We start from the raw sequence: 22472 nt of genomic DNA, 5'->3' as shown, positions 1-22472 counted from the left end.
TTTGAAAATCAGTACCTAGTTTACTTCAGAATTTCTAAATATTTTCGAGTAGGTCCAAGACTACAATACCTACAATACCGACAATGTCGGATGTTTTAGATTTGTGCCGTAAATTCGAATTATTCCTGCCAAATGTTGAACTATCGTTATCAGAAGTTATAGAATTGGATGGTTGCACTAAATCACTTTTGAATCACTTTATAAAAAATCCAAACACCTTGAATCAGCGAACTTTAATCAAAATACAAGCAATAATCGACTATATGCATGAAAAAATAAATATTGGAAACTGGAAAGATGTAAAATTATACTTGAGAAAAACAATAACCATTAGTTCGTATTTAAAACTTTTAATCTATTGGAAAGATCCAAATAATCCAATGGATGACTTACTGAAAGAGTCTTACAAAATAATTGATTTTGGCCTTGTATTTGGATGTCCAATAGAAAATGAATTACAACTCTTACAAAAATGTGCTGGTTTATTAAATCCTTACTCGAGTGATTATGTTAGTGAAATATCTACAAACACCATTAAATTAAAGCATAACGAAGTGAATGTTGAACCCAATAAATGCAATACAGTGCCTGTAGATGTAATGGACTGCCCTAGCATGGAAAGTTTCTATACAAATCGCATATTAAAAGAAAAACCTGTGGTTTTGATTAACTGTATGAATAATTGGCCTGCATTAACTAAGTGGAATGATCAAAACTATTTTCTGAAAATGGCTGGGCTTAGAACTGTGGCTGTAGAACTAGGAAGCAAATATACAGATTCAGATTGGACACAAAAATTAATGACTGTTGAAGAATTTATTAAAGACCATATTTATCAATCAAACGGACCTAAGGGGTATTTAGCCCAATACCAGCTTTTTGATCAAATACCAGAATTGAAGGCAGATATAATTGAGCCAGAATACTGTTGTTTTGCAGAAACTGAGAACCCTATAGATGTAATGGCTTGGTATGGACCAAAAGGTACTGTTTCACCGCTACATCACGATCCAAAGAAAAATCTACTATCACAAGTTGTTGGCGAAAAACAAATTTACTTATTCCCACCTTCGGATTCTAAATATCTTTATCCTCATGATCATGAATTGTTGAGCAATACAGCAAAAGTTGATCCCAGAGAACCAAATTACGAAATTTATCCTGAATATAGACATGCAAAGGCCTATTATTGCAAATTAAAACCGGGACAGATGCTGTTCATACCACCGAAATGGTGGCATTTTGTTGAATCATTATCAATCAGTTTTTCTGTCAGTTTTTGGTGGGATTAAACATTGAAACTGATTTACACATTTTATATTTTAAACCTTTTAGTAGAAATACAGGAAGGTATGACAGAAATAAATTATTCAATTATAATTATATATTTGTATACATTTTCTATTATAATCAATTTCTATCACTTGTATTCATTATTTAAAGCTCTTCCAATTAACATTCTCCTCACTTCTGAAGTTCCTGCACCTATTTCATACAGCTTTGCATCTCTCAAAATCCTACCAGTAGGATAGTCATTGATGTACCCATTTCCGCCTGTGAAATTAGAAAACATTTAAGAAAGTTAATTTATAATTTACAATACACGATTTACAATAGTGAATGATCCATAGTTGGAATAAAAAAAAAATATAATAATTTCTTTTTGTACTAATAGTTAAAGCAAAATGCAAAAAATACCATAAATCTTGTTAATTAGGCCTACATTGCAGTCGTTGTAAGACGCCAGCTGTGCTCATATTGAGCAATGCCATGATTCTAGTATTTAAATCACGCGTGCAGGTTCTTTTTTTTTTTAATGAGCTACTTGACTCATGTTCACGAATGACTTCCACGCAATTCAATTCAAAAGTAAAACCCACAAAAACCAAAAATTGCATCATTATGATACAATGACATAGACCTCAAGTTTCAAGGCAGTTCATTCATTCAGGTTGGGTTGCCTATGGGCTCCAGTAGCCACAGGCCGTGAATTTCTTTATCTGTCTATAAATTTAAAAAATTCTTAAATTGGATATTCAAATCCTGTGTCAGAAGCTGCCATTACTTTATTTTTCATTTCTGTAGGTATTATTTATTGTTTGACATTTTCTATTCTAATAGGGTGCTTACTATTACGAAACTATATGCTTGCATATGTTTGCAACCGGGCACTGATCTTGTACACAGAAAGTCTTACTGGTATTCATATCTAATTAAAATTAGAGATCCAAATGATGAGCTAGCTATAACTATGTAATTATGACAGAAATTGAATAAAATTCTAGAATTTTTGAAAATGGAAGAATGCATCTCGGAAAATTTGGAAAAATAGCAATGTGTAAATAAATATACAAAGGATTTTCTCGCCTCACCTAATATTTGGATTGCATCTAAAGCGACCTGTGTTGCTTTTTCCGCACAGTAGAGTATCACGCCCGCGCAATCCTTACTGTTAACATGGCCGTTATCACACGCTTTAGCCACATTGTATAAGTAGCTACGACATGCACTTAACGTTGTATACATATCTGCCATTTTACCCTGTAAAATCAGAATAATTTATAATCCATACTAATATTATAAATGCGAAAGTAACTCTGTCTGTCTGTCTGTCTGTTCCTCTTTCACGCCTAAACGGCTGAACGGATTTTGATGAAATTTGGTATGGTGATAGATGATAACCTAGAAATGGTCATAGGCTATAAATAATCACGCCATCGTTCTTAGGGGGTAGGCAGTAGGCAGATAACTAAATTGAGTTAGTGATTTTTAGTCGTTTTTGTTGGGACTTTTGCTCTTTCACGTATAAAAGGCTGAACAGATCTTGATGAAATTTAGTAAGGTAAAAGATGGTTACCTAAAAACGGATATAAGATCAAAATGATCACGTCATAGTACTTAGGGGGTAGGAAGTAGGCAGAAAACTGAATTGAGTTAGTGATTTTTTTATGGTTTTTGGTGGGAGTTTTGCTCTATCATGCCTAAACGGCTGAACGGATTTTGATGAAATTTAGTTAGGTGATAGATAGTAACCTAGAAAAGGATATGGGCTATTAATATTCATGCTATCGTACTTAAGGCGTAGGCAGTAGGCAGAAAACTAATTAAGTTAGTGATTTTTAATAGTTTGGTTTCAAAGTTTACCTCATTCACGCCTTAACGTCTGAACGGATTTTTATAAGACTTGGTTAATATAAAGATAGGATCCTAGGCACGGACGGCTACTTTTTTAAAAAATTTTTTTTTTTTTTTTTGTTTCATGTGTGTGTTAATGTTTCCGAAGCGAAGCGAGGGCGGGTCGCTAGTATGAAATAAGCGATAAGGTTTTTTTTCCATTGCCGTATTAGTAGCGGAGCTCATGGCTCGCCTATTCAATGGTTCTCGGTAAGACTGCAATTTAATAGTAAAATTAATAGCCAATCTTCGATTAGAACTAAGGTCAGATGCCAGTGCTTAACCAATAACTTGACCCCAAGTGAACTATGAAATCATCTGCCTATTTTTGCTAATAAAAAATACGACTACAAATTCAGAGCATCGAACCTGTATCAATTGAAACTCTCCAATGTTCTTCCCAAATTGTTTCCTGGTGTGTGCGTACAAGAAGGCTGTGTCTATCGCGGCCTGCATTAATCCGACGGGACCTGCAGCAAGAACCAGTCTCTCCAGGTCTAAGCCGGACATTAGTACGTACACCCCTTTGTTTTCCTGTCCTAATAAATTTGCTGCCGGTACCTAAAATGTTTAATAAAAGTTTGTAAAAGGTACACATACATCTAATAATATTTTTAACATCAAAATTAAGTTTCATGTAATGTAATATGGTATATCGTATTAATGGCATTTCATTAAATGGTTAAGAAATATATTATAGTGTGGACGGTAAATTTATAATGACAAAATGTGTAGTTTTTAGGGAAAAATTTACAAAACGATCATTAGACCTTTCGTGCTGTATGGATCTGAATGTCGGGCGAAGAAAGTAAAGCATGAAAGAGGAGTGCACGCGGCAGAGATGTGAATGTTGAGATGGATGTGTGGAGTGACCAGAACGGACAAGATAAAGAATGAGTATATCAGAGGAAGTGTGAAAGTAGTCCCGGTAATCAACAAATTAAAGAGCGGACGGTTAGCGTGGTATGGACACGTAGAGAGAGCATGCACGTGACTAGGAGATATATGGAAATGGTAGTGCAAGGTAGAGAGGGAAGAGGTCGACCAAAGAAGACATGGATGGAGTGTGTGAATGACTATATGAGAGAGAGAGAGAGAGAGGAATGAGTGTAGAGATGACGGCTGATGGAAAAGAATGGAAGAGAAAAATTAGCTGTGCCGACCATACCTAGTGGGATAAGGTGGAGAAAAAAGAAGCAAATGTGGTTTTTAGAACCGCATAAAATTAAGCAGTTTATTAAATTTAGCATCGTTTTATCTTTCTGCTACGAAGCAGTTATGTGTTCTGGTTCGAAGGATGGGGCAGCCGTTATACAATTGAAACTTTTATTTGTTTATTTTTATTGTTTAGATGGGTGGACGAGCTCACGGCCCACCTGGTGTTAAGTGGTTATTGAAGCTCATAGACATCTACAACGTAAATGCCGTCACTTACCTTGAGATACGAGTTCTAAGATCTCACTATAGTTACCTCGTTTATAGGGTGCTCCGCCTTTCAAACCGAAACGCATTACTGCTTCACGGCAGAAATGGGCAAGGTATATCCGTGCGGACTCACAAGACGTCCTACCAGCAGTTTTTTTTTCTTCCTACCTAACCTGATAGCCTAAAGAGGCTATTTCAGCGGAACCTTAACTAGTAGGTGAGCTCACGGGGCTCAAACCTGACGAAGTTGCTAACACGAAACCTAGCAAGAGCCGTGCTTCGCAGAATCTACCACCGGATCGGAAACGCGACCTACTGAGAAGATCCGGCGAGAAACTCAGTGGGCTGTGTCTGAGGGGTTAATTTACTTGTCGAGCCCTTCGTCGCAAGCGACGGGTTCGACGAGAACGGTGACCGGTGCTTGAAGTACCTAAAAGCACCGCTAGTGGATCGGGAGGATCCGAAATGACGTGTTTGGCGCGACGTCGACTGCTTTCCATTCTTTCCGCAGGATCGGGAATGTAGTTACCGGCGGCCACGATGAGAGGGTTCTCGTGTCATGCCGCTTTATCGAAGTGGCGCATCGACGCCGACTGTAGATACTTACTGATGGACTCTAAATCCAGGTCGTCATGGAGGTCGACGTTCCTAACGAACCACGGAGCTCCGACGGCTATCCTGCAAAACGGGATTGAATAGCTTGAAATGATTTTAGGTGAGTGCGGGCCGCGTGAGCGAACACTACACTTGCATCGGTGATGACGGGGCGTATGCAAGTTTTGTAGAGTGTCACCTTATTTCTAAGGGACATTTTACTTCGCCTGCATATTATCGGGTAGAGTACCACCAGTAAAAACCAACATCTATTGCTTATACGCAATAACCACTTAACGAAAAACCTTCTCTAAAGTTTTATCTCAATGAACAATACAGTGTACAAAAGATCAATAGAACAAACAAACAAAATAATAATTAAATTTAAACACAACGGTTTATCTAATGAACAATACAATGAAAACCATAATAACAAATTTAATTGTCTTACGAACAAATAATTAATTTCAAAATGAGTTACCTTACAATCCTCAAACACCAATTCCCCTGTGTTTGAACCCCTCATACCTAGTTTATCTAATTTTTGAGCTGTTGAAAACCCAGGATAATCTTTTTCAATTAAAAAAGCTGAAATCCCATGTTGTTGTTTACTCGTCGACCAATTTGTCTTGGCGTATACCTAAAAAGAATCAAAATCAAATACAATATTATTTTTAAGTAGCACAGTTTTGCTATTGGGAGGAAGTATTGAAACTCTAATATTTCGCTCTTAACGAAAGGGCGATTTAATTAAATGGCTTTAGATTTAGGCGAAAGTCATTTGTTATTACAATCGTAAGATTATCATGTCATAATGTTTAAATACATACTGGCATGAATGATGCAATATTAGTGAATTCCTAACGAACGTATCATATACATAAAATCAGTTTTTTTTCCTACCTAAGCTGGTAGCCTGGAGCGGCTATTCCAGCGTAACCGTGGCTAGTAGGTGAGCTCACGGGGCTCAAACCTGACGACGATGCTAACACGAACCCTAGCAAGAGCCGTGCTTCGCAGAATCTACCACCGGATCGGAAACGCGACCCACTGAGAAGATCCGGTGAGAAACTCAGTGGGCTGTGTCTGAGAGTTAGTTTACTCATCGAGCCCTTCGTCGCAAGCGACGGGTTCGACGAGAACGGTGACCGGTATAAAACCAGTAGTGAATCCTATATTAGAGTATTATTATGTGACAAACTTTTACACGAGACTCACCACTAAAACATCTGCGTCTGGTCCATTAGTAATCCAAAACTTATTTCCGTTCAACACATAATAATCGCCTTTCTTCTCTGCTCGTAACTTCATAGACACCACGTCACTGCCTGACCCTGGTTCGGACATTGCCAGTGCTCCGATATGCTCTCCTGAACATAACTAGAAAAAATACTATACTTATACTAAAATAAGAAGGACAACTTTGTCATGGTGCCGTAATTCCAAGGAGTATTCCTCCAACCTTCCACGAGTATTGGGATACTTTGGGTCGACTTTTCGAGCGATGCCCAATTTCCGAGTCATTTGAGGGCATAGCCCAGTTAAAGTCCAAAATTCTGCAAGTCCTCAACAGAACGAAGCGGTACTTTATGCTTGGACAAAAACTTGTGTTTCAAAGCACAAGTCCGGCCTTACGTGGAGCACTGATCCCCTCTGGGCCGGGGCTCCCAAATACCTGCTACTTCTATTTGACTCCATACAGAAGAGGGCCGTTCAGATTGTCTATAATCCCATTCTCATGGGTCGTTTGGAACTTCTGGGTCTGTGGAGGGACTTTAATTCTCTCTATATTTTGTACCATATGCTCCATGGGGGGTGTTCTGAGAAATTGTTTGAGATGCTCCCATCATCTCGTTTTTATCGTCGCACCGCCCGGTGTTAACGGTGTTTCCCGAGCGTATGGTATATACTTCAAACGAGGCTTGTGGAGAGTACTTTATGGTAGGCAGCGGCTTAGTATTCCTAATGTCCACGGGCGACGATAACCACTCACCATCAGGTGGGCTGTATGCTCATCTGCCTACAAGGCAATAAAATAAAGCTTTAGTTTCCAACAAAGGCGAATAATCGTCATAAAAGTCGAATAAAGTGACTTAGTTGAAAATAAATATCAGACCTTTGGTAAATATTTACTTTTCTGCTCCTCTGTACCGTTTCTGTTGATCTGGTTCACGCACAAATTCGAATGAGCTCCATATGACAAGGCGATACCACCGCTGGCCCTGGATAAAACCACTGGTCAAATTCTGTGAACGATGATACACTCGCATGCTTCCTGATGTATTTTTGGTTCTTGAGCCCTGAGCTCATGCCCAAACTAATTTAAAGTAGTTGCTGTAGTCCATAGCCAAAGTGAGTAAGCCCAAACCCAGTAAATGCTCGAACCAAGTATAAAGTATCTACTTGTCGTTTTAATTTATTATTCTTTCGCGAATTCAATCTAAATAAAAGCGAAGTCTCATGAATTTAACTGCGGTTATGTTATAGGACATCTTCATTTCACGGTTTCTCTGTTTAGCAAAATAAAAGCAAATAGCATTTGTGGTTGACGCGATTATCATGCGAATCCATACAATTTATCTCACTAGTTCGATTAAGTGCATTTACCACTGATTTAATGAAATGTGGGATGGTAAAAATTACAAAAATAAGTTACAGAAAAAAGCTCTTATACCTGTCGCCATTTTTCAGCAACTAAAGCACAACAAGAATTGCCAACGTCCAGCTAGTTTAATTTTTCCCCAATCTATTCGCTGGTAGCCTAAGTAAGAAGCAATTCGTGCTACGCGCGGACGGGACCACCATTAAAGTGCTATCATGACATCATGTCAACAATTTATATTTGTTGTCAATTGCGCTAACGCTTATTGTATTCCCTCTTATAAAATCCCTATATACTTACATAAAAACACATACCTTGATAATTCCTCCATAATGACACAATGGTCCGAATATTTTCCCCCTGTACCTCCATAGTCGGAACTTGCGGTAATACCTATAATCAGAACATAGACATGACGCTCAATATTATGTCCAAATAAATTCAAAATAAGAAGAAATTCATTGCACGCCTTGATGGAAACGGATAGTAGAAATAAAAACAATTGTAATACCATCCTTAAGTTTCTGTTAAATACGTGTTGCATAGTTCTGTACAGAGCGCGAGCGCTTTAAGCTAAGCCTTAATTGATCATTATAAATCCGAAAACTGCAATCTAGCTTGTAGAAATTGTTTTACTCTGCTCAGAAACTGTGCTTATAATTTCTAGTAATATGTTCTAGTTTGAAGGTAGAGCAGACTTTAGGTATATAGGCAAAAAGCATAGTCAGCAAACTTTTTGATTACCGGTCAAAGTCAACTACTGTGACTGTACTAATGTGAATATAAAAGACGCATTTGGGTTAAAGATATTTTTTTATTAATTATATAGTAGTGTTTTATCAAGAAAATAATTACATAGTTGAAAGAACTTTTCTATGCCAACGGCTATGTTGGCGTTGAACTTGTGACATCAATCTGCTCTTTTATAGATATGTTTTTTTAATAAATTAAATGTTATTTTCGAAACTAAACTGGGGTATAATAGCCGGCAAACTTCTTGAGCATTTGTTGACGTAGTGGGGGTAAGTTTGCGCATGCTACACTCACGTGCAAAAACATTATTTACTCTGCGTCATAATGCTATTAAATTATTAAAATCAACATATGTATTTATTTATATATTTATTAGACATCAACAAAAATAAAGGTTAATAATTGTAATAATTTAATCTTGGGGTAAAATAGATATTCCTTCTATTAAGTCAAAACTAGAGCTGTTGCCAGGTCTTCGTTCAGTTGAAGCGAAGCTGGTATTTGTAATTTTTTTTTCGTTATCATAATCTTGACCATTATCATCATCACTGTTTTCATCACCCGAGTCGCCATCATCGTGATAAGTCGACATAGGGCTCATCGGTGTAGTTTACGACTCGGTCGGTTCGATCTTCTTTTTTGTCTATAATTAATTATTTTTTGAAGATATTCGATTCGTAGTAATCGAATGTTACTTTTTTCAATTACCAGCTTCCGATTATTTTCTGTTTTTTTTTCCATCTGAAGCCTAGCTCTTTCATAATTCGTCGTAAGCTTCATTCCGAGCCATTAAAATGTATATCTTCTTTAAATTTTTCCAAGCCTTTCTACGGTACGGAGTTTCGCTGCTTGTTATGTAGTTATTATGATTACATCTTTTTATTACAGATTGAACGAAACTATCCATTCCGGTAACTTTCTTCTTCCCTGATCTTTTCTTACCCGGAGTCCCAAGCACGACGAGCAAGCCAGAGCCTTTAGCTTCGTTAATAATGCACCTAACAGTACTCACTGATGTTTTTGTTGCTTCCGAAGTCTGTTTTACTTTTTCCATAATATTATTCTTCCCCTGTTTTATAATGAAGCAATATATGTCGTACACAATTTTTCTACCCTTTCTTTTGAATACTACACCAGTTTGTCGCGGCATAGTGTATTTTTTATAAAAAATCAACAAACACTCAACAAATAGCAATGGCAACAAAGTCAACAAGCAATTATAACAAATAACTTAACGATTAATAACGATAGACTTTTCACTGTACGCAAGCGTACTTTTGGGAGCAAGCGGAACGAAGGCGCGGTGCGGGACGCAAGGTTCGACTGATCTACCAATAACGCGCTCGATACGATTTCCCCTGCCGTCGCGCCTCACCCACACCACCAAAGTGATCTAAAATTCGGTTCTGCGCAGTCAAGGTCATTTGCTCACGATGTTTGCCGGTTACTATACTTGACGTTATAAAATATGATAATTGGTGAGCAACGGGTCGTAGGTTGCTAATCCCTGGCTAGCAAATTCGAACCCAGGTCACAGAACGTGTGACGTTCTTTACGTTTTGATTTCTGGCCTCTTGTTATCACTTAGAAAGGCGGGGCGTGGAGCGTCAGCTTGTCTGTCTAACAATGCATGCAATAATTTTAGTAGGTAAGACTAGGACTACGTTCTGATTTAGAGAAATTAACACAATTGCATCGTCATAAGTGAATCAACTCTTATTTCCGACGTAAATAGAAAGTGCCTTGGTGCCGGAATAGACACATAACTATGAGCAGCTCTCGCATAATGGTAGATTTTAAGCTTGTAACAGAATTAAATGAAAATGAAAATAATTACTACCGAAATGAATCACGTTATGTACAATAATAAAATGTACACTAAGTCGTTTGCTTTGCAATAACATTAACAATTACCTAGCAATCCGAGATCTCCAAGTTTCTTCCAAAATGGCCTTAGTTCTTTAAAATTGTTTTCTTTGTCGATTTCAGCTGCTTTTGGCGCCAATTCCTTCTGAGCAAAGTCGAATACCATTTTTCTGAGCTACAACAGGATCGATATTTGAATCGTCATCGTTAAAATACATGCCTTAGTATTAAAATTAATTGGAAATTCTTTTTTAATTTAAGTTGGGAATAAAATTCTAAATTGGATGACGACATGTAGAAGTTTAACTTAGGGTCAAATACTAAATCAGTTTCTACTTCAAGAAGTCGTCGCTGCGGCCTCAAAGCTACTACGGGCCAGTAGGTATATGTACTCGTATTGAGCAATAAAAATTTGGCCGGTGCTTACACCATGCAGGTACCATTTTTCTAAATGAAATATGCCCTTAACATAATATCTTCAAGAATGACTTACTTAATGAAGGAATAATATCGTAAATTAAAAAAAAAGCTAATTACTAGCCGTAGGACGTATTGTGGACTCGCTCTGGTATTTACAACTACTATGCCAATTTCTACCACGATGCGGTCATTATTTTCAGCTTGGAGGATTGGTCAGCTGTTATAACACGATTTAGAATTATACCTCATGTCGCAAGGTGGAAGACAGCATCCACTTTGTAATGTCTACCGACTCCGGTAAGCACTTAATACCAAGTGTGCCGTGAGCTCCTTCACCGGTCTATGCAATAAAAAAGTTGAAGATTTATGTGCTCGTTGTGCCTATGGGATAACTGATTCTTAAGCGACAGTGACCATGAATAATCAAGTCGGCTGTATGCTAGTGTGTCTTCGAAAGAAAAAAAAATTAAGTAATTTCCGTTGTTACATTGAGGCTCAAATTCAATAAACTGTACAACTCTGAATTGTAACGGTTGTTATTTATTTTCATTCAAATTCACAACAGCCACATATGTAAAGTGTTTCGTCATTCAGATTCAAACACATCTGTATTAAATGTATTAATATGTTCGTACGAAAATTCTTATTATTTTTATATCGATTAACTGCTTATCGCGTCCTACATAGGTACTCGTTGACTTTCAAACAATAAAATCAATATTTCTCAATAACAAATTGTTTTACCTGGTGATTACGTTTTTTGTAAGAAAAACGTGTAATATCAAAATATAATTTGTACATTGTCCAAGACATGTCTGTTACCTCTTACCTGTTGTTGTTCTTCGGAGAGTCCAAACACATGATCGTCAATGGGATAATGCGAGATGCATCGATGACCGGTTTTATTCGCGGTTTTCCTTAGCAAGCGTCTCACACACAACCTAACAACCATTTTGTGAACTGAATACCGCAAATGTACGAGTTGAACTGATGTTTATAATACTGTGCGCTATCAGATCGAACGTAAAGTAATTAAGATTGAACTTGAGTTACCAGTAATAAAGTCGATTTTTGCTTGTTTCCAATATTTTTTGTGATAATTAGGTACCACATTGATTAACATTCTATGATAATGAACATTCGTTGAACTTGAGTTATCAATAATAAAGTCGATTTTTGCTTGTTTCCAATATTTTTTGTGATAATTATGTACCACATTGATTCTATGATAACATTCCGCAACTACACGGTTGTCAAGTTTGAAAGTAATAAGAAATTTTGAGATACGTGCTTAATGCGTTTCGGTTTGAAAAGTGGGGCAGCCGTTGTAGGTACTTTAAAACTGAGACTCAGAACTCATGTCTCGAGGTGTGTGGCGGCATTTACGTTGTACATAGATATACTATAAAAAATGTTTTTTTAATGATTCCGTTATCTTGTTATTACTATCGCACCACTCGCAAGGGCACAAGGGCAAATTTCATTCTTACTACCTAGAACTGTTGACTTCTTTCACATTGCGTTTCCAGATAACGTTGTGGGCATGTACTTATTATCCTGTTTTGAAATAAACTCCCCCCCCGGGATTATTGCAAGCGTCATGTCATTCTTCCAGCTATATTTAATTTTAGTGTCCGTTCACACAGACCGGCTCGGAGAGCATCGGCCAGCTTTTTTCTTTTCACACAGACCGGGTCGTATTGATCGTACGTTCCGAGTTGGCCGGAGCGGAGCCGCCAACTATCTCACATAGACCGGCTGGAAGAGATCTGAAAGCGGATGCGCACGCAATCAGAGCCAATCGGCTATGCGAGCGAGAAAGAGCGCGCAATCGGACTCGGTCGGCTGCTCTTATTATTTCACACGGAGCGCGTTCAAACATTTATAATGACAAATAAATAATAGTTTAAAATAACTAACAAAATACGATTTTATAGAAAATCCAACTAAAAAATATAAAATAAATTTTAATAAATTTGAATTAAAAATTGTGTAAGAAAAAATATATTTTATTGTATAAAAAGCGTGGGGTGCATGGTATCAGTAGTTATAAATATTTTATGAACAGATACGAGTAAAAGGGTTATTTTGATAATATCCTGAAAAGCACCACACGCTTTTTTACAATAAGATCCTTTTTTCTTACACTATTTTTAATTCAAATTTATTAAAATTTATTTTCTATTTCTTAGTTGGATTTTCTATAAAAACGTATTTCGTTATTTTTGTTAAACTATTTTTAGTTGAATTTAATTTTCTTCAAATTTTTTTTTTTTTAAATATTGAATTTTCATCGGTCCTTAATAAGTATACCTTTCGAGTTAATCCGACGTTTTGAAGGGGGTCAAAATCATGTTCAAAGATTCCGTTACAAACATACATACCTACGTCTGAAGCTAATAAAAGCGTATTAAAGTGCACATGAAAAAATAAACTTTATTAAAATTACTCAAAACTCTGTTTCCAACGTGATAAAAATCTGCTCTCCTCTCCGAGCCGGTCTGTGTGAACGGACCCTTAAAGCCTCTTCGACGTGTAAGAGCTTTTGTGCGATTGTAGCGTTCATAATATCCATAGACGACGTTAATACAGTTAACCATGTTCGAATATATTACAGAAATGTTCTCCAATTTCCTTAGGAGCGAACAACCCTCTAGTAATTATGTTTTTCTTTCGTTTTTCGATTATCGATATTGTGAATCGATCTTAAAATAAATGTTTAAGTTAACCTAAAAATAACAAAACCCGTTTAAATTTAAGTCGTTTATTTTCAAATATTAAATACAGCTTTACAAGCACCATAATTTATTTTAACAAATCGTAAATTAAAATACTCAAATAAGTGTCCCACCACACTTAACAATATGTTGTAGAATTGTTTATATTACATACATACATACATAAAAAAAATATATATATCAAAGCAAAATAATATCAAAATAAATTGCACAAAAACATTTCGTAGGAATGCTTAGTTTAACAAATAATCTTACGAGTACAATAGTCAACAGGAATGTTAAACAAATCAGATTTCATTCGCAAATAATGCAGTGATTAAACACTTTATAATTTATTATTAACCTTATAATTTATTAACAGGAAGAACTTCTAAAATTTTATATTTACAATACTATTTTTTAGAATTCGTAAAACCTTTTCGCGCTTAATAGATAAACTTCTTTTCAGAATGCGTAACAATCCGACTGAATTTAAGGATTAAAACTAGCGATAATATTGTACTTGTATTTTCAACTGTACCTAGTACTTGAGTTTAAAATCTACTGTTTTTTTTTTCGTTTATCATTTCTTCTATCAACCGTCTTCTTCACATACCGAGAGTAAAGAACCGTTCCTAAACCGAAGGCAGGCGGTCGTGTTAGTATTTACACTGCACGCAATGGAATACAAATTTACCATCGACCGACATACGAGTTCAACGGTCTCATACACTGCGTTCACTGATCGTGTTTTACGAAATTCGAACTGAAATGACGAGCATATCTATGATGTTTTTATTCCTTTATTATTTGCTTAAGATAACGTAATAGTATTGTATTACATTAGTAAATAACTAGATGTGCCGATAACTCTCCGTCGCCCCAAACCCGAGTTTTAAGTAGTGAACACGAATAATCACATAGTGAAATCGAGATATTTATTTCATTCACATTCTTGTTCGATTCATTACCGAATGGATTGCAATGGGCCGATTCGACGCGCTCAATTTAAAGATGTTTTTAATACATATTTATGTGTAATTGCTTGTGAATTAACCGCATGAGATCAAATTTTGGACAGTTGTTATTGTCATTTCAGGGAAGGTTTCCATTATTGTACCACCAGCGTAGGAACGTGCGAATGAAAATGTCAACAAACGTTTGCATCGCATGTTATATACCGTGAGTCACAGGAAACCGGGTTACGCGTTAGCAAAATTAATCGTAGTTAACGAGAGAGGGAAGGAGAAAGCATACGGCCCATCTAATGGCGAGTGATTACCATCAATCGTGGGCACTGCCAATGTCGTTAGCACAATCCACTTTTACTTCATTATCAATACTATAGTGTTTTTTTTATTGCTTAGATGGTTGGACGAGCTGGTGTAAGTGGTTACTGGAGACCGTAGACATCTACAACGTCAACGCCGCCACCCACCTTGAGATATGAGTTCTAAGGTTTCATTATAGTTACAACGGCTGCCCCACCCTTCGAACCGAAACGCATTACTGCTTCACGGCAGAAATAGGAGGGGAGGTGGTACCTACCCGTGCGGACTCACAAGAGGTCCTACCAACCAGTCTCAATAAGTTTTCTATTGAGTAGGGGAAATAGGGTTGTATGGCAACCCCGCAAGTAAATTTAGTTCGGAGCATTACCACTAATAAATCTTTGACGTATATGACTTGAGATAAGGTCCGATATCTATGTGGTGTGGCAATAGCCTCTTTTAAATTCGTTCTAATATAGATAATAATTATTATTCGATGAGGACACACGCATCTTTCTTCGCCTTTTTCAACGCAGTTTAAGTTTAGAGCGTGTGCTCTTGTGACGGCTTCTTTGTGGACTACAATAAGGCGGTTAGCACAGAAGTAGCCTAAGCTTACCATATCCATAATAGGGAGATAATGAGGTTTGAATTTACTTTAACACCGTTTCGTAGGCAATTACAATACGGGCAAAAATAATGTTTACAAAGTCATCTGTTATCTATGGGCGAAACTACGGGTTGGCCGGCCGGTTTTGCATCAAAATTTATTATGTTTTTAATAAATTACAATATTGCACGAATATGAAAAATTGTGGCTTAGGCGACTTTTACGCTGGCGGCCTCAAATCTTCTACGAAGATATAAATCTTTGTTATTTTAAACAGTTCTAGTATTTTATTGCTATATAAGCAAACATTAAATAAAATTAAAATATGTAAAGTAGTATTCTATAATATCGACAAAAAAAAAAGCACTACACTACCCCATATTCAAGTTTTCAATATAAAATATAATATAATTATAGCTTAGATCACACAAACGCTTTGGGTTTGGTTTAATCTCCTAAAATACTTGATTACAAATGTGTGTATCAATAAATTTCACCGTATGCTCTATATAATAAAATACGCTTCTATATTCAATACTGAAATTGTAGCAGCGATCGACATATACCGTCAATAATATACAATAAATTAAAATGTGTAATGACTAATTCAAAACAGCCGAATAATATCCTTTTGATAAAGTTTTTTTAAAGAATCAATTAAGGCGCTGTCTAAACACAAAAATGAACTGAACGTAATATTTTTCTTTAATATTAATTATTAATATAAATATTAATTATTATGTTAATATATTATATAAAATAGTAAATATTTTAACATAATACTTTCTTAGATTTCCGCTAGTGGTAAATACAACTATGATTCTGATGTGGTGACGTAGACTATAAAGTATTCGAGATGAATAATAAAATAGCATAAACACAATAAAAAAATGCGAAATTAAAACTAAAAGTAAATATCTATTTATTACGTGACGTAGTTATGAATTGAAAACCACAAACTATTGTTAGTACAGAAGAAAAATAAAAACAATTCCAATTGTTTGTACTTTCCAAATCTCAGAATCATGAAGTACTTCAAAATTTCAATGATACCATTTTTGGTAAATTAAATTGACATTCAACGTATAATCAATCCTAAGTCGCAAAATTAGTGATATGCGATTTTCACCTTTATATTAAGGCCGCCAAGCCGATACAAGGTTCATTTCAAATCGTGATCAGAGAGCGCCTTTTGTTAATTCTGTTTTTACTATCCGCGATTTCACGGATCAACGGGGGATCATCTTATGAACTACGTATTTGTTTTCGTGCGTTAATTCGTATCCATTTTGGATTTCATCGACTGGTAGTACTCGGCGAGAACGTTCCAGGCGGTCGGCGCCATGAAGCCCCTCGGAGGCTCCTTGCCGGCCTTCGCGAGCCCTGCGAACGAACAGACATAGACTCCCACATTTAGAGTCCGTTCACACACACCGGATCGGAGGGCATCGGCTCGGTTTTTTCTTTTCACACAGACCGGATCGTATACGTTTGGAATTGGCCGGAAGGGAGCCGCCAACTATTATAAACTTTACAACAATTACTCAGAACTCTGTTTCCAACGTGATAAAAATCTGCTCTCCTCTCCGAGTCGATCCGTGTGAACAGGCCCTTATTGTATCGAGAGGAGCCGTCGGCCAGCTCACTTGCTTGCTTCATCCTCAGAATTCAAAGGCACTATCACTCCAGGCCAGTAGAAAGATTTGCTTATCAGTGCCAATAAGAAACGCTAAACGTCGATTTATGTTTCATTATATCGAGCCTTGGCCAAAGGCTATTTGACATAGGTGCACCCCTCGATACGTTCTTGAATTATCTTCCTTTAGAAAAAGGTATGACATCTTTCAGTGGGCGAAGTAAGTCAGCTGACGGGTCTGGTCGTGTAAGCACCAAGTTACCTCTCATCCTCGTTCCGGATATGAAGTCGAAGTCCTCTTTGCGCGTCGGGTCGAAGAACGCCATCTTACCCACCGACGTATCGTAGGCGGCCACGCGGAACGGAATTATCTGGAATCACAATAACACACGCGACTCGTTTATGTCCTACCTAAGGTGATAGCCTTGAGAGGCTATTTCAGCTTCTCCTTGACGTGTAGGTGAGCTCACTGGGCTCAAACCGGGAGTATTACAAACACTAGCCCTAGCAAAAGCAGTGCTTCGCAGAATCTACCACCGGATCGGAAACGCGACCCACTGAGAAGATCCGGCGAGAAACTCAGTGGGCTGTGTCTGCGGGTTAATTCACTCGTCGAGTCCTTCGTCGCAAGCGACGGGTTCGACACAGCGATATTTCACCGCGAGGTTTTTATACCTCGCGTATTAAATTCCGCGATCTTAATTACACCTAGTACGCGCACTGCGAATAAAATTTCGTATTATTTTTGTCAGTTTAATTCAGTTCTCGGCTAAGACGCACATGTAAAATGGACAGCCGAAGTAAAATTTTAATTTATCTAATACTAAGGCGGCGTAATAGACGTATCAAAAGATGTCATGAATATTAGATTCACCCGCTTATGGCATTGAGAATGAGCGAAACGCGCATATTTTATTCCGAACATAGCCATACCTACTTTTTATACGGTACAAAATATTCGCGCGGATATAAATCGCACCGCTTCGCATTCAAGTTTGCATCCAATAACAGATTTTTTTCCCGCACGATTTTTTTTCCGCCAGTACGGCTACTTCTATAGGATTAAATCGTGTCCCAGAATTACGAGAAAAAAAAAACGTGCGGTGAAATATCGCAGTGCGGACAAGGCCTAACACTTTTCTAGTTCCGCTGCGATTTGAAATCTAATGAAACGAAAACGCGACACTAAAAAGAGATAAGCATAGAACTACTAAGAGATTTGACCTGCGAGAGAATGATATGAAATTGAATTCTGACCGGTTTAACGACTAGCGCGTCTTGTGGATTAAATTTATTTACTTTTTTTTTTTTTTTCTTTCGAAGGTCAACAAACACTAGTGGAGTCTGATGTTGAATGGTTTCCGGCGCTCGTGATACATTAAACACATGTTCACCTATGAAACAAATCTATACAAATAAATAAAATTGAAGTGTCCGTTTGTAATATTAAAATAACCGCTTTTTACTACATGCACATGAATTTATATACGTTACATATACCAAAATAACATTTTTTACAATTTTTGTCTATTTGTTCCGGCTAACTCGGGAACGGACCGATTTTGACGAGACTTTCACTGGCAGATAGCTGATGTAATTAGGAGTATGGTGACGGTCTCGAAGGTCGGGTAAGCGGCCGTACCTCCAGGTCGTTGAGTCCGGGCGCGACCTTGAGCAGCATGGCGCCGTGCCGCGGGTCGTACAGGTCGCCGTCGCCGCGCGGGTACGGCAGGCCGGCCGGGTCGCGCCCCACTATGTAGTGGTTGGCGCCGGCGTTCATGCGACACTTGGCGTGCCACTGCACCTGCAGTAGACATGAGGCGTATTTACGCTACCAGCTCTACGTCAAGCAGTAATGCGTTTCGGTTTGAAGAGTGAAGCAGCCGTTGTAACTATACTTGAGATCTTAGAACTTATATCTCAAGGTGGGGTGGCACATTTACGTCGTAGATATATGAGTCGTCTATTATCAAAGGTGGCAATCTGTGCATTTGGACAAAAAAATGTTATTGATATGTCAATACAGATTGATTTGAATATAATCGTCTCCTTCAAAGAATACGGTTCAAAACCTGCATTAAATAAAGGTTAATACTTGACCTGTTATTTATCTAAGATGTCGATCAGAAGAGTTTTGTGACTGCCCATGGAATACAAAGTCAATAATTCGTTTTTGTGATTTACCAATAATTGTCCAAAAGTCACATTGCCGGCTTTGATAATAGTCGACTCATATATGGACTCCAGTAACCACTTAGGTGTGCTGTGAGCTCGTCCAACCATATAATCAATAAAAATAAAAAAAAACACTCACTATATTACTTTACTTGGATAACTTTAACGGGTTTAACAATAAATCCTTTTAAATCATATATACATGGAAAGGTATATAGCACTGTATCGCGGCAACTTTCAACGCGGTTTGTGGCATCATCTACCTTCGAAACTGAAGCAATGATTGATGTTTTCCTAAGCATCGCACCGAAATTGTACACAACGAGAAGTCGTTGCCGCGGTATATTACTACAGACGGATCTGAAGCCCGTTTTCTGAAGAATGGACGCTACGGAATCGGTTAGCTGACAACACTATACATTACAGATTTACAAAATGTAATTTAAAAAAAATATCAAAGTATTAACGCGTAAACAATATTCCTTCATTCTCCTGTTCCCTCTCCACACTCTATACACGACTTTTACAACAAACTAGCTACGGACTAAAGACTATTTACCTCAGTGGGTCCGGCGTACATCATAGGGGACGGGAAAATGGCCAGGACAGTGGAGTTAGGATCCAAGACTCCCTCCTTTAGCACGGCTTTGTGTTGTTTTATTCTCACTTCTAGAGGCACGTCGTCGTCTTTCGTCCAACCGCCTGTGTAACATTTAATATAAATTTGTAGATTCCGCACCAACCACCAGGCAAAGGTAGCAAAAAAAAATTGACATTCACAGTGCAACTTAAGTATTCAGTAGTATATGATATGCGGCATGAATAACGACATCTGTCGTCAAGCAGAGAACACAGACATAGGATCAGAAATAACTTATGTTCAGCAATATTATTTTTTTAATTTACGCCCTGGCAATAAGATCTTAAAGCCAAGTATTTTTATTCTGTTATAATAATATGAAAAATGATATAAGGATATAGATAAAGTTGAGGCTCTAATCAATTGTGATGAATTTAATGAAACGAGATAATGATGAAATAAAGTCTCAGTAAAATAGTGGTTAATAACTGTAACTTTTCAGTGGACTTTTTTGAAGAACCCGAGAAGATACGTGCGGCGATTTTCCCACATTTTTGGGCTTTTACAGATGCTTAACAATTAATAGACCACCGTTATGACACATTTAAAATGAAATAAAAACTAAATTAAAAAAATAAAACAAATCACAGAATTGTTCACTTGTTCGCTGAGTTTCTAAAACGTTGTAGACATCACCACAAGAAATCGTGCAAGTGACTTGTGACAGTCTACCTTAATTATCGTAATAATTAAATTGAGTTTAAATTAGCATCTCTGTGAATAGTTTTCATTTATCTCTAGCCCCAGTTCGTAACAATATGAAATGTTTGAGCATACCGAGCGGATGTAACAAGAGCACGGGTTTCTTGAATCCTCTCTCGACCAGTTGCCGCTGCGTGTCCTGCATCAGCAGCGCGTGCCCGTTGTGGATCGGGTTCCGCAACTGGAAATTATAAACGAAAAAATCACATACAGTACCCAAAAATATCATATTGTTTTGTTGACTGTACGAAATACTTTTATGAACGTAGCTGTTTAAAAAGAAGGCGTATTCTACTACACTTAGTACAATTTAGAAAAACAAAAAAAAACGATTTAGGATTGAACAGAACCTTCGGATTTAGGAGATGGAATGAGAATGAATTAATGTCGGTTTCTAAAATATGTTGTATTGTTGATTTAGCAGTATAGGGTTTATAGAGCATCTTAATAGATAGCACAAATCCAAACGATTAGGCATAGTGTTGCCAGTTTTGATTACTATAATCGTTACCTAGAACGCGAACACTAGTCTTTATAGAGCATCTGTTATAGTATAAATCCAAACGATTAGGCATAGTGTTGCCAGTTTTTAATCGTTACCTGGAACGCGAACACGGCGTCAGCCCCCAGGTCCTTGAACTTCTGTCTGAGCTCGTTGGGGGTGAGGCGGTACGAGTCCAGGCCGTCGTTCCAACGGATCCGCTCGAACACCTCCAGGGTGCCGCCTACCAGCCAGTCACCGGAGTCTTTGATCATCTGCAAACATGTTCGTTTTTCTCATATTCATTTTGTCTAATGATTTAAAAACGTGACATTTAATTTAGAAAAGGGCACGCAAGCAACGATTACGCGATCCAGTTATCGTTAAGTGGTCTTTGCAGTCCACAAACATCACAAAGCTCTAGTTCGCTCGAAATATCAACCCAGAGCTATTCCAATACCCTCTTTGTTGTACCTTCACCGTGCAAGTTTCTATTCTAGCGACCTCCAGGGGTCATACTACACCGGGCGAGTAGGTGAGCTCACGAGGCTCTAACCAGGCGACGTTGCTATCGCTAACCTTAGCAAGAGCAGTGCTTCGCAGAATCTACTACCGGATCGGAAACGCGACCCACTGAGAAGATCCGGCGAGAAACTCAGTGGGCTCTGTCTATGAGTAAATACGAGCCCTACGTCGCAAGCGACCGGTTCGACGAGAACGATGACCGGTGCTTGAGGTACCTAAAAGCACCGTTAGTGGATCGGGAGGGTCCGAAATGACGTGTTTAGGGCGACGTCGACTGTTTACCATTCGGTCCGCAGGATCGGGTATGAACGTGCAAATCGTACGTTTAGTACATACTTAGAAAATGTTGTATCTCTCTACACCAGGCCACGACTTACATCTCGTATCTTAGGGTGGGCGTTCGGATAGACTTTGAAATTGATTAAGGTCCATCTAGATAGGAATGAGTAGAACGCATTTGTTTTGACAGTGCACATCGCGAACTCGGCTAGGACCGATGTAGGGGTGCCACCTTTTTTTTTTATGGCATAGGTTGGTGGACAAGCTCATAGCCCACATGATGTTTACCAGAGCCCATAGACATCTACAACGTAAATGCCGCCACCCACCTTGGGGTATGAGTTCTAAGGTCTCAGTATAGTTAAAACGGCTGCCTCGCCCTTGAAACCGAAACGCATTACTTTTTCAAGGCAGAAATAGGTGCGGTGGTGGTACCTACCCGTGCGGACTCACAAGAGGTCCTGCCACCAGCAATTACGCAAATTAAAAGTTTGAGGGTTCGATTTTTATTACATGATGTTGTTATTCCTTCATCGTGGAAGTCAATCGTGAACATTTGTTGTGTACGTATTTCATTAGAAAAATTTGGTACCCACCTGCCG

The 22472-nt window shown here is 37.9% G+C and overlaps 3 protein-coding genes and 1 long non-coding RNA gene across 6 annotated transcripts in view; 2 read left to right on the top strand and 2 right to left on the bottom strand.

The window, feature by feature from the left end:
• LOC134200953 (uncharacterized) overlaps positions 1-22472 on the top strand; it is a 75870-nt gene that overhangs the window by 1339 nt on the left and 52059 nt on the right. The window lies entirely within an intron of this gene.
• LOC101745348 (bifunctional peptidase and arginyl-hydroxylase JMJD5) lies at positions 84-1423 on the top strand. The gene has a single exon (XM_021351816.3). The coding sequence runs from the start codon at positions 84-86 to the stop codon at positions 1290-1292; it is 1209 nt and encodes a 402-aa protein (XP_021207491.2). The 3' UTR covers positions 1293-1423.
• Ivd (isovaleryl coenzyme A dehydrogenase) lies at positions 1370-11823 on the bottom strand. Its single transcript, NM_001135884.1, has 9 exons — positions 11664-11823; positions 10463-10589; positions 8110-8188; positions 7310-7415; positions 6412-6573; positions 5675-5833; positions 3544-3735; positions 2373-2541; positions 1370-1554 (listed from the first exon to the last, which is right to left on the bottom strand). Exons 1-9 carry the CDS (start codon positions 11784-11786, stop codon positions 1421-1423), a joined length of 1251 nt encoding a protein of 416 aa, NP_001129356.1. The 5' UTR covers positions 11787-11823; the 3' UTR covers positions 1370-1420.
• LOC101745840 (bifunctional 3'-phosphoadenosine 5'-phosphosulfate synthase) overlaps positions 13583-22472 on the bottom strand; it is a 63034-nt gene continuing 54144 nt past the window's right edge. For all 3 annotated transcript variants that reach the window (XM_038019082.2, XM_038019081.2, XM_038019080.2), the window contains exons 9-14: positions 21186-21341; positions 20661-20766; positions 19803-19945; positions 18711-18872; positions 17331-17439; positions 13583-16815 (exon numbers count right to left, since the gene is read on the bottom strand). In XM_038019082.2, the coding sequence (XP_037875010.1) occupies positions 16706-16815; positions 17331-17439; positions 18711-18872; positions 19803-19945; positions 20661-20766; positions 21186-21341 (786 nt within the window). In that variant the 3' untranslated portion in view covers positions 13583-16705. The remainder of the gene's footprint in view (positions 16816-17330; positions 17440-18710; positions 18873-19802; positions 19946-20660; positions 20767-21185; positions 21342-22472) is intronic.

The sequence above is a fragment of the Bombyx mori genome, chromosome 22, assembly GCF_030269925.1.
Source record: "Bombyx mori chromosome 22, ASM3026992v2".
In the NCBI taxonomy this organism is placed as follows: Eukaryota; Metazoa; Arthropoda; class Insecta; order Lepidoptera; family Bombycidae; genus Bombyx; species Bombyx mori.
This window is presented reverse-complemented; position numbering and strand designations above follow the sequence as displayed.